This window comes from Belonocnema kinseyi, chromosome 7 (assembly GCF_010883055.1).
Source record: "Belonocnema kinseyi isolate 2016_QV_RU_SX_M_011 chromosome 7, B_treatae_v1, whole genome shotgun sequence".
Classification (NCBI taxonomy): domain Eukaryota; kingdom Metazoa; phylum Arthropoda; class Insecta; order Hymenoptera; family Cynipidae; genus Belonocnema; species Belonocnema kinseyi.
This window is the reverse complement of record NC_046663.1, coordinates 63788105-63799769: the sequence shown is the minus strand read 5'-3', so window position 1 is coordinate 63799769 and position 11665 is coordinate 63788105. Positions and strand designations below refer to the sequence as shown.

General features: G+C 25.3%; 1 protein-coding gene across 1 annotated transcript in view; it reads left to right on the top strand.

Annotated features, from left to right (window-relative positions):
• LOC117176470 overlaps window positions 1-11665 on the top strand; it is a 16004-nt gene that overhangs the window by 1721 nt on the left and 2618 nt on the right. The window contains exons 2-10 of the mRNA XM_033366721.1: window positions 1444-1575; window positions 1699-1872; window positions 1941-2026; window positions 2403-2565; window positions 2631-2771; window positions 4908-5036; window positions 5444-5569; window positions 5633-5819; window positions 8133-8237. Coding sequence (XP_033222612.1) covers window positions 1444-1575; window positions 1699-1872; window positions 1941-2026; window positions 2403-2565; window positions 2631-2771; window positions 4908-5036; window positions 5444-5569; window positions 5633-5819; window positions 8133-8237 — 1243 coding nt within the window. The remainder of the gene's footprint in view (window positions 1-1443; window positions 1576-1698; window positions 1873-1940; window positions 2027-2402; window positions 2566-2630; window positions 2772-4907; window positions 5037-5443; window positions 5570-5632; window positions 5820-8132; window positions 8238-11665) is intronic.

Genomic DNA, 11665 nt, shown 5'->3' with positions numbered 1-11665 from the left:
AGAATACCCATAGGGCATTTCAATTTTCAGCTTGGGGCAGGATATTTCAATAAATAAATCTAATTTCGACAGTTGGGACAGGGAATTTCCATAAACAACTATTGTTATTTTGAGTTTGGGGCAGGGAATTTCATTAAACAAATATAATTTTGACAATTGGGACTGAGAATTTCTGTAAAGAATTATAATTTTGAGAACTGATAATGAAATTTCTAAAAATATACATTTTAATGCAACTTGGACGTTGAACTTGGAACTTCCTTAAAGAATTATTATTTTGGGATGAGGGCAGAGAATTTCATTAAACAAATATAATTTTGACAATCGGAATAGGAAATTTCCGTATAGAATTTTTTATGTTTGAAACAGGGAATTTAAACAATCCAATTGTGACTCGTAATATGCTACAGGGAATTCCCGTAAAGAATTATAATTTTGGGATTCGGACAGGGAATTTCATTAAAGAAATATAATTTTGTGATTTGGGACAGGGAATTTTGAAAAATAAATGCAACTATGACTTGGAACGTGAAACAAGGAATTTTTGTGAAGAATTATAATTTATATTTTGGAACAGGGAATTTAATTAAAGAAACATATTTCGACACTAATTGGAACAGACAATTCCCGCGAAAAATTCTCATTTTAACTAGAGGACAGGGAATTTCAGTAAAAAAAAATAATTTTACAATTGGAAATTTCCATAACAAAATATAATTTTATGTTTGGGACAGGGAATTGCAATATAGAAATATTATTTTGACAAGTAGGACAGGCAACTTTCGTGAATAATTATAATTTCTTGTTTGAAATAGGGAATTTTAAAAAATTTTATTGTGAAGTGGAACATAGAATTTTCGTAAAGAATTATAATTTTGACAATTTAGTCAGAGAATTTTAGAAAAGAAATATAATTTGGACCATTAGGACAGGAAATTCCTATAAATAATTATAATTTTGACATTTTGGTCAGGAATTTTTTTTTTCAATAAATGCAACAGAGAATTCCCGCAAAGAATTCTAATTTCGATTAAGGAATAAGGAATTTCATTTAAAAAATAATAATTTGACAATTGGGAGTAAAGAATTATAATTTTCACTTTGAAACAGGCGATTTTACTGAAGAATAAAATTATAATTTAGACTTCAAGACATACAATTTTCGTAAAGAAGTATTATTTTACTTGGAACAGATAATTTTTGATTTCTAACGAGAATTTTTAAAAATAATTTTTATTCTGATTTATAAGAAAGTATTTTTTTAACCCTGTTCCAACCCAAAAATTTGACGATATTTAAATTTTTTGAATCCTTTTAAATTGACCAGGTAAAAACCGGGAAATGACCAGAAATTTAAAAATTTCGTTCTGTCAGACACCATAATTAGGATGTAAAGTCTTATTCATTGAAATTTATTTATTTTGTAATTCATTTTTTGAGCAGATGGCTTTATCACTTAAATGCCAAGACTACAAGGATCCAAGATTTTTGGACGATACAATAATTAATCGCGTTAACAGTTTTGTTACTTTGAATGAAGGCGAGAAAAAATTAAATACTGCTCATTTGGAAAAGGTATACATTTTTTACTTCCAAATTTTTAAATGGTTATTTATGAGACTTTTATACTGATGCTAAAATTTATTCCGACCTATGGAACTTTCTCAAACCTTAATTTTATTTAACAAAATAAACTAGGTGATCAAAGAGGGCCTAATACCATTGATGAAGAAAGAAGACACCCTTTTTGAAAAAAGGTACAAATCAATTATGTATGGAGGGTCCTACTATAAGCAAACAAAAGTAGGCAAACCGGAAGAATATGACCTTGATGTAATTATATGCTTGCCTTGGAGGGAGGAGACCTTGAGGGTGAATTTTTTGTTATTTCCTTCAAATTATTTTGAAATAAAATAAAATAATTAAAATATTTCTTCTAGTTTGAAACTCCTCAAAACAAGCCTGGTTTTGTCAAAATACAATTAACGGAAATCAGCAAACTGCCCGATTGGGATATTTATCACAAGTAAAATATACAATTTTATTAAAATTTGAAATCTCGTAGTCAGGAAGATGATTAGAGCCACTTTGAAGTTTGCTTCCGAGCACAGTTCGAATCTCTCATGCGGAGAAGCCCGGTTAGACGACCAGCGACAAGCATGTGCTCGCACGCCGAGCACGCATGTTGCTTTGTAACCTCCACTCTTCCAAGCCGACGGTTCTCCGCATGTGAGAGCCGACTTGCGTTCTTTAGCTAACTTCACAGTGGCTCTAATCTACCTCCTGCTCATAATACTTTAAATTCCTTCTTCAAATTCAGTTGAATTACAAAAAGTTATATTTTATGTTTACAAGTACACTTATTTTCATCTAAAAATATTGACTTTAGTTATTTCTTTTAGACAAGCACTGGCAAAGTTAATTGATCCAAAAAATTATGTAGATCAAAATAAATTTCGGGTCTGGATGGAAAGTGTTGTGGCAAAAACACTAAATCGGTTACCAAAAGACGCTTCGTTTGGTAGAAATGGTAGACTACTAAATGTTGGTGGTGTAACCTACAGGGTAAGTTAAAATAAAATAAAAATGTCAAAAATAATGAAAATTAATTACATATTAATTAAACATAGATTTCTACGAAAAAGAGTGGTCCTGCATTCACGTTTATGATCAAAGTTCCACAAGGCCATGTAATCGACGTGGATTTAGTGGCTTGTCTAGAATTTTCGGTTCCACCCCCAAAACGATACAAGGGTTTTAAGGGTGAAAAGGTATTATTTACATTACAAAGTTTGGCCGTAGGCCAGAAAACCTCTGAATATCAGGGAAAAGTCGAAACAATTTATTGCCTCGAGAAAGTTAGAAAAAAGTCAGAGATTTAAAAAAATCGTTCAGAATAAATATAAAAAATTGAAATATTTATATTCAATTGTTTTATTCCGTTTATGAACGATTATATGCTAAAAATGTTACAATATTAAGATTCTGGTCTTTGAACATTAATGATAAGAGAAAATGAGAAATTGATCAGGGAATTTTTAAAATAGAATGTTGCATCCATCCTGATATAATATTCTTCTCAGTAGTTTATTTTTCATCTATTTCTATTTCTTAATTTTTTGCGGTTCATTTCTTCTGACGATTATATTTTTATTTTAACATTTCCTTTTTTTGGTTGAAAATTCTACAATTTAGTTATAAACTTATCCTCATTGTTTAGAAATTTAATCATTTTATTTTACAAATTCTTCTTTTTGGTTGGGGATTCTGAAGCTTAAACCAATTTGTTTTATTATTCATTTTTTTTAAGATTCATAATTATATATGAAACTCATCTCATTTGCTGAAAATACGTTTTCTGATTGGTGAAAAGTAATTTTATTAACTGAAATTTTAACTATTTTAGTTGAAGGTTAATGATTTTAGTTGAAAACTCGTCTGTTTGACTGAAAATTATTTTTTTTTATCTAAAAGTGAACTATTCTAGTTGGAGATTCATAATTTTAGTTCAAAGTTCGTCTTTTTGAGTTCAAGATTTAACTATTTTAGTAGAAAATAAATTTTTGGTAGAAAATTCATATTTTGGTATTTAAAGTTCAACTTAAATCTTTCTTGGTTAGAAATTAATATTATTTGATTGTTGATTCAAATGTTTTCTTCGTAAAATCCAACTGTTTTTTATTAAAAATTAAAATCTCTTTGCTTAAGAATTAAACTTTTTGCTTGAAGGTTGAACCACTTTATTAAAAAATTATTCATTGGTTCATCTTTGATTGACATTTTTTTAAATTATTTTTTTCTTTGTTTAAAATTATTTGTTACTGTGAATTGGACTTTTCCATTATTGATTAAAATTTGATCTTTTTTAATTTAAAATTTGTCTTGTTTTTTAAACTAATGTTCAGTTAAAAATGAAAACTTTTATTTGTAAATCAAAATGTTTGTTAAAATTTCAGCTGTTTTACAGAAAAATTGTCTTTTGGCTTGAAAACTTAAATATTTGAATTAACTTTTTGTTCTTTTTTGTCTGAAAAATCAACCATTTGGTTAAGTCATTTTTCTTTCAGAAAATATATCTCTTTAGTTGAAAATTTTACAATTTTTTGTAAATTCGTTTTTTCTCTGCTTAACATTATTTTCTGTACTGTAAATTGCAGTTTTCAATTTTTTATTGAAAACTTATCTTTTTTAGTTGAAAATTCAAGTGTTTAGTTAAAATTTCAACTATTATGTTGAAGATTTTTCTTTTATGCTTATAATTTCAACTATTTCGTTGTAAATTCTACTATTTAATTAAAATTAAGTTTTTTTGTTGAAAATGCATCTTTGGGGGTTTGAAGGTCCAATTTTTCTAGAAGATTGAACTTTTTAGCTTAAAAATTCAACTGTTCTGTTGAAAATGACCTTTTTTGTTCAAAATCCATATTTTCAATTTAAAAATGTAACTTTTTGGGAGAAAATGCTACTGTATTCTAGAAAAATAAATTATTTTAATAAAAATGTGACTGTTTTTGGTTGAAGTTAACTCTTTTTGTTTGAAAATTCGACCAATCGGTTGAAAATTCAAGAATTTTATTCAAAATTAAACTGTTTTGTTGAAAATTCAATTATTTTGTTTGCAGTTTAACTATTCTTTTAAAATGTCATATTTTATTTAAATTGTTAACTGTTTTAATCAAAAAATCACCCATTAGGATTTTTTTAATTTCGAACATTTTATCTGAATTTTTGTATCCTGCGTATAAAAGATTCTGTGTTAAAAATTATACAAGATTAAAATGCTGATCTTCAAATATTAATTTTCAAGGAAAAATCAGGTAATTTTCAAAATGAATTATTTTAGCAACCCTATTTTTAATTATGATTTTGTCACATAATTGTACAAAAAAATATTATTTTATTTTCAGAAAAAATGGTTGGCTATTCCAAAACCGATAACAGAAGAAAATGGAAATTTGATGTGGAGACTTTGTTTCTATCAATATGAAAAAGAAAGATTAAAAGGACCTATGAAAACTGTAATAAGATTATTAAAGGTATAGATATAGATATTTTCAAAATTATTAATTATTAATATTCTTGTCATTTATATTTTAAAGATGTCATTGCCAATTAAACATGTAACGACCGAGTTAAGAATTTGTTCTAATTAATAAAAATTTCGATTTTAAAACGAGTACTTCAGACAATTAATTTGTGAAGAACAAAAAAAAATTTTTTGTCAGCCCGGACTTGAACCGGGAACGCCACTATCGATGAGCCGAGCATTAACCAATCACGTCACCGCTCGACTCGTAGATAGTGGCGTTCCCGGTTCATATTCGGATTGAGGCAGATTTTTTCCTTCTATTAAGAAATTATTTGTCCGCAGCTATCATTTTAAAATGAAAAGCTTCAATTTAAAAATAATAATATTCTTATTTTATGACTTCATCATTTTCAGAAACTCCGAGATACGGAAAATTGGAAGAATTTTGCTAGTTATTATATTGAAACACTAGCCCTACACGAATTGGAATCTCATGATTCAAGCTTAGGACAATTACCCCTAACGTGCATATTCATGCATGTAAGTTTTAAGACAATAATGGTGTAAATTTTGAATTGCAAAATAAATAATAATTTTTTCCAGATGCTAAGACGCCTACGCGATACAGCGAAGCAACATTCACTCCCATTTTTTTGGTGTAAGGAATTTAATTTATTGGAAAGACTGTCAGTAAAAGAAATGCAAAATATTGCTTTTCGGTTAATACAGATAGTTTCTAAAATTGAAAGATTGTACGAATCTGATCGTTACATTATCGCTAGTTTTATATGTAAGTGATTATAATTACATTTTTTGCAATATCTCTTCAATAAGCAATCATTAATTAATTACTAATACCAAAGAAATTAAAAACTATGTTTAAATTTTTTTGCTTTAAATTTTCCAAAGTATACATTTCGTTTAAAAAATTTTGAGATCTTTACATCTTTAAATTCTTTTAAAATCTTTTGAAAATTTCTAAATATCGCTGAAAGATTAGAATATTTTATAAAATTTTGTAATCTTGCAAAGTTTAAAAATGTTACCTTATATTATTTTACAATTTTTCCTTACAGTTAATTTTTCAAAATAACAAATCATTTTTAATTTTTCTATGAAACATAAACAAAATTTTTGTATCTTCTTGAAACTTTAAAAATTTTTTGAAACACTTCTAAGTTACGTTCCGAAATCTTAACATTCACATTTTATCGCAAATTTGTTGAAATATTTACAATCTAAACATTTAGAACTAGTTACATTTCAAACCCAGCAATTGCAATTTCACACCGAAAAATTAATTCTATACTAATAATGAATTTTTGACTCATTACATTTATTTCCCAGAAATCTTAAGAAAATTTTTTCATCTTTTTTAAAAATCAACTTCTTTTTCAAACTTTTAAAAATTACACATTTGTTAACAATTTTTGTAAATCTCACAATGTAAATAATTTCCGAATATTTTTTAATTTTTTAAACCTTCTAAGTATTTTCAACAACGATTAATGTTTTTCCTACAATTATTTTTTTGGATCTTTTTTTAAATAATTTATTAAATCTTTTGAATTTCTTTTTTATGTTTTTAAATCTTTTTATAATATTTTCTTAAAGTTAATTTTACAACCAAAAATCATTAAAAGCTTTTATAGAAATTTTAGATAAGTTGTTTTATTCGTTTCTCTCTTAATTTCACCGTTATTTTTATTTTTTCAACTTAAGAAATTGAAAAAACGTGGTTTAAAATTTTCTACATTTCTTTTAGAAATTTTTATTTTGTTAAACATTTTTTCAATGTTTTGAAATTTTAATTGTTTGGGAAAAACGAATTTAAAAAAAAGTTGGAATTATTAACAAAAACTGATTATTTTTCAACCAGTTGCATTTTTAGCCAAAAAGAATGTCATTTTTACCAATACAGAAGAATTTTCTTACAGCATTGTTAATTTTTTAAGCCCAAAAAGTGAATTGTTGACAAAAAAATTAATTTTAAAGCAAATAGTTGAATATTTCAACAAATACAGGAATTTTCGACTAGGAGGATTAACTTCCTTCCAAAAGACGAATTTAAAAAAAAAATTTAACAAAGACGTTAATTTTTAATAAAGTAATTCAAATTCGAGTTCAAGTTTTAACTAAGCTGAAGAATTTTCAACCGGAAAACATTAATTTAAAAAAATGTAATAATCAATATTTCAACTGAAAAATATTTTTATTTCCAATAAAAAAGAATTAAATTAATCCACAAAAGACCAATTTTCAATAAAATAGTTGAATTTTTAATCAAACAGTTTAATTTTCAATCAAATTGAAACGATTTTTCAAGCAAATATTTTTAACTAAAAAGGTGAAATGTATACCACGAGTAGAAGTTTCAATTATATTTCTAACTGACTTCAATTCTTCCTAAATTTTTTAACAAACTTTCAAAATAAAAAATTGCCCTAAAAACTTTCAGATTTTTTTAACACTTTTAAAAATGTATTAAAATTTTATTCAAAGCTTAATTTTTCATACGAAAAATCATTACAATCGAAGTTTCTTTAAAAAGAATTTTAATTTTCTAAAGATATGAACTATTTTCGAATCTTATGAAAACTTCTAAACCGTCTAAATATTTTTCAAACTAATTCGTATTTTTCCTACAATTCTTTTAAAAAAATTGCATAACGACAAAATTTGCAGTTCTTTTTTGGTAGTTGACAAAAAACTACACTTTGTTTGAAGTGTTTTTAAATTTTCTGAAGATTTTGATTTTTTTCGAGTTTTTTAAAAACTTAAAAATATTATTTGAAATAATTCAGTTTTATTTTTTCAAAAACCCCGTTGTCGGTATCGTTGATTTTGTGTTAACTAGTACCGACTAAAACTTTCTAAGAAAAATATAAGCATCCAAATTTATTTTTCATACTACCAAGATTAATAAAAAATATTACATTTTTCCAAACTTTAAATATGATTCTCGGCTTAAATTTGTATTCCCAGTTAATTCCCGGTTTCATTTCAATTCATGGCTATTTCCCGATTTTACGCCCTGTTCCGAAATTTTTTGAACTTGTTGATTAAAAAACATTGACGGTATTTTTTTTTTTTTAATTTTTAGTAAAACCAGAGGAATTGTCACAATTGAAATCACAAAATATTCAATTTCCCCTGGGAATACAATCCATAAAACCAATATTTGATACTCAAACTTCAGAAATTACAGGTATGAAATTTTCAAAAATGGCTTATCAATTTTATTACTTTGTTCAAAATTTATTTATTCTGAATGAAAAAATAGGAGATTTAATTGTGATAAGCTGAAACAATGTATTTGCATAATTTCAGAAAACATGGAAAGAACAAGATGTCTCATATCGTAAAACGATTATTTTGCTTAGAGAACGACAAAAAGGGACCAGCTTTTTTTTGACATCAACTCACCTAAATAATCAAAAATATTTCATAAATCTACTATTCTAATCAAGAAAAAATGTATACGCAGAATATTAAGATAAGTTTTTAAAATCTGTTAAATAATTATGCAAATTTATACAGTAATTATACATTTTAAGATTCAATTAAGTCTTAAGTCGACAATTTTTTTAAATATGAAAGCTTCACGCCAGATGCGTTAATATTTTACTATTTTTTATATTAAAAACGTACAAAAATAAAAATAAATAATAATCTTCATTTGTTCTCAGCATGAAGTTGTTTCGCAGGGTTGATTCTGTTTTTTTATTTGGTTCGTTTTATTATTTAAGTTTAGAAACACACAATTGTAAAAGGAAATAATGTTTCATTTATAATATATAAAATTCTTTGGGATTAATTTTAAATCTTAAAAATTGCATCAAAAAATGAAATTAAAAATTGGAAACTTATGTTTTCGAAATAATTATATTTGACGTTTCACTTACTATGTTTTTTATATTTTCTTTTTAAAATAATAAGTTTTTAGTTAATACTAGAAATAAAGAAGAAGCATTTAACTATTTTGACTTCTGATATTAGTTTCCGCAAAAATAATTCAATTTTTAGTTTATTACATAAAAAAGTCAGAATGATTTCAAATATTAAGTTTTTTGACATTTATCTTTATAAATACCTAAAAATTTTAAATAAAAAAATTGTTAATCTTGTTGATCAGCTTCCATTTTGAAACTTTCAACATTAAATTATTTCAAGCTGGAATCGTATCGTTTCAAAATAATTATATTTTTCAGTTAAAAGAATAATTATAGAACCAATCATCAGTTAAATCATTAATTTTAACTTTTAATTTCCACAACTGCATTTAAAACTAAAAATTAATCCATTTTTGGAATTAACAGAGGTCCTGATTTAGCAGAACATTCCCTGATATTTGAAGATTTTCTAGCGTTCTGAGTTATTTTTGAAAATCTTACAAATTTCCTGATTTTTCATATGAAGACCAATTTTACTTTTTTTATTACCTTAATATTTATGGTATATACATATATTTTTTTTTTTTAATGTACGTTTATCCTTTTAAACCCTCAGGTACATGACTGTACTAAAATTATTACATAGCTGGGTCAAAGTGCATCATTTTTATTTTATTTCTTTAATCGACGTGTTAAAGTTAAAAAAAACAGTATTACTCATAAAACATTTTCTATTGAAAATACCCATGAAAAAATTAGAATAAATAATTTTAACAATTGTTATTAACAGTTTTCTTTTCAAAGAGTGCCCCGTTTTTTTAAAGAAGGTGAAAATATTCTAATTCAGTAGATGGAAAATGTAATCGGCTCTAATTAAAAAAATGCGCCATGATGCAGTTTTAAAAAAAGTATAATCATTTTGAAATGTAAAAATTGATAAATTTTCAGGTATACTCGTATTATATGAAAAGAAAGATGAAACATAAAAAACAAATAAAAATATATTAAATCGTAGCAGATATCTGATTTTAGCTTAAATTAAATTTTTTATCTAATAAATTATTTTATGATTAATTAAATGTTGTTAATAAAAGTAACGATTACGGTAACGTAAAAATGTTTATATTTATAAGTTTTCAGAAAAATAAGTTCAAAAATTACAGTCAGCATGCTCGTTTGAAATCATTAATTTTGTGTTTTTCTTTATATCTGTTTATAAAAAATAATAATTTTACAATGCATAACGAAATAAAAAAATTATTTTAAATTCATATTTTGGATGAAAAAGGTACTGCTCTCTTCAAATTTATAATTGATTATGTATTTTTCAGGAATGAAAATCAAATAATTATTTTACGTTTCAATTAGTAAGTCTATTTTGTGATCAACGAATTAATTCTAATAATTGAAGAAGCATTATTTGTTGCAAACAATTTTCTTGCACATGCAATCATTTTAAATAAGCACGCTAACGATGACCATCCAGTTTTTGATGCGGCCGGTTTTGAGTTGAAATTTCCCATGTAAAATGTATAAGGAGAAATCACTTTTTTGAGTTTTTGGAATAATTTGTTAGGGTTTAAAAAAATGTGACGGGAAAGTATGGGGGCCAGTTGAGAATTATATAACGAAGAATTTTATGTTTCAGACATATGGGGTTGACACCTCTAACACACCCTCACGAGTACCTTATAACTACCCTTAAAACAAAAACTGTCAATTCTTCATGAAATAGACCTTTTGAGCACTGTATTCTCGTATTTTTTTACTTAAAATTATTACTATTGGTCTATATTTAATAATATTGGTTTATTAAATTTTAATTATTTAAACAAATTTGGTTTCTTTGAATAATTTCCATTTTGAAAATTCGTTCTTTCCCTAAAAATTATCACTATTGGTCTAGTGAAATATTGATTAATATCAGTTCATTCATTTTCAATTATTTAAGCAAATAAAATTTGTTTGAATAATTTCGTTTAGAATATTTGTTAAATAAAAATTATTACTGTGGGTCTAGTAAAATATTTCTCAGTAATAATTAATTACTAATTAATAAATAATTTAATAATACTTAATTTATCAGTTATATTTAAGTAAAAATTTGTATTAAAAAAAATTTGTTTAAAATAAAGTTAATCAAACAATGTTGACAAATATTCCACTGAAGAAATATTAATAATTTTTATTAAAAAACATTTTTAAATATTCCAATTGCTTACATAATTAAAAATTAATGAACGAATGTTAATAAATATTCCACCAGACTTATAGTTATAATTTTTAGGGGAGAAAACGAATTTTAGAAAAAAAATTATTTAAACAAATGGAATTTGTTTAAATAATTACAAATTCATTAACTAATGATATTTAATATTCCACTAGACCAATATTAAAAATTTTAAGTAAAAGAAGACGATAATACATTGTTCAAAAGGTCGATTTTATAAAGAATTGACATTTTTTGTTTTAAGGGTAGTTTTCAGATACTCGTGGGGGTGTGTTACGTGTGTCAAACCAATATGTCTGATAGATGAAATTCTTCTTTGGGTAATTTTCTACAGAGCCCCATACTTTCCCGTCACATTTTTTCAAACCCTAAAAAATTATTCTGAAAACTCAAAAAAGTGATTTTTCCCCATGCATTGTACGAGGGTAGTTCAATAAGTCCTTAGAATGACCAACAGATGGCGCGCGAATCGCTCCAAATCATCTGTTTTCAGTCAGCACCACTCCCGACTAG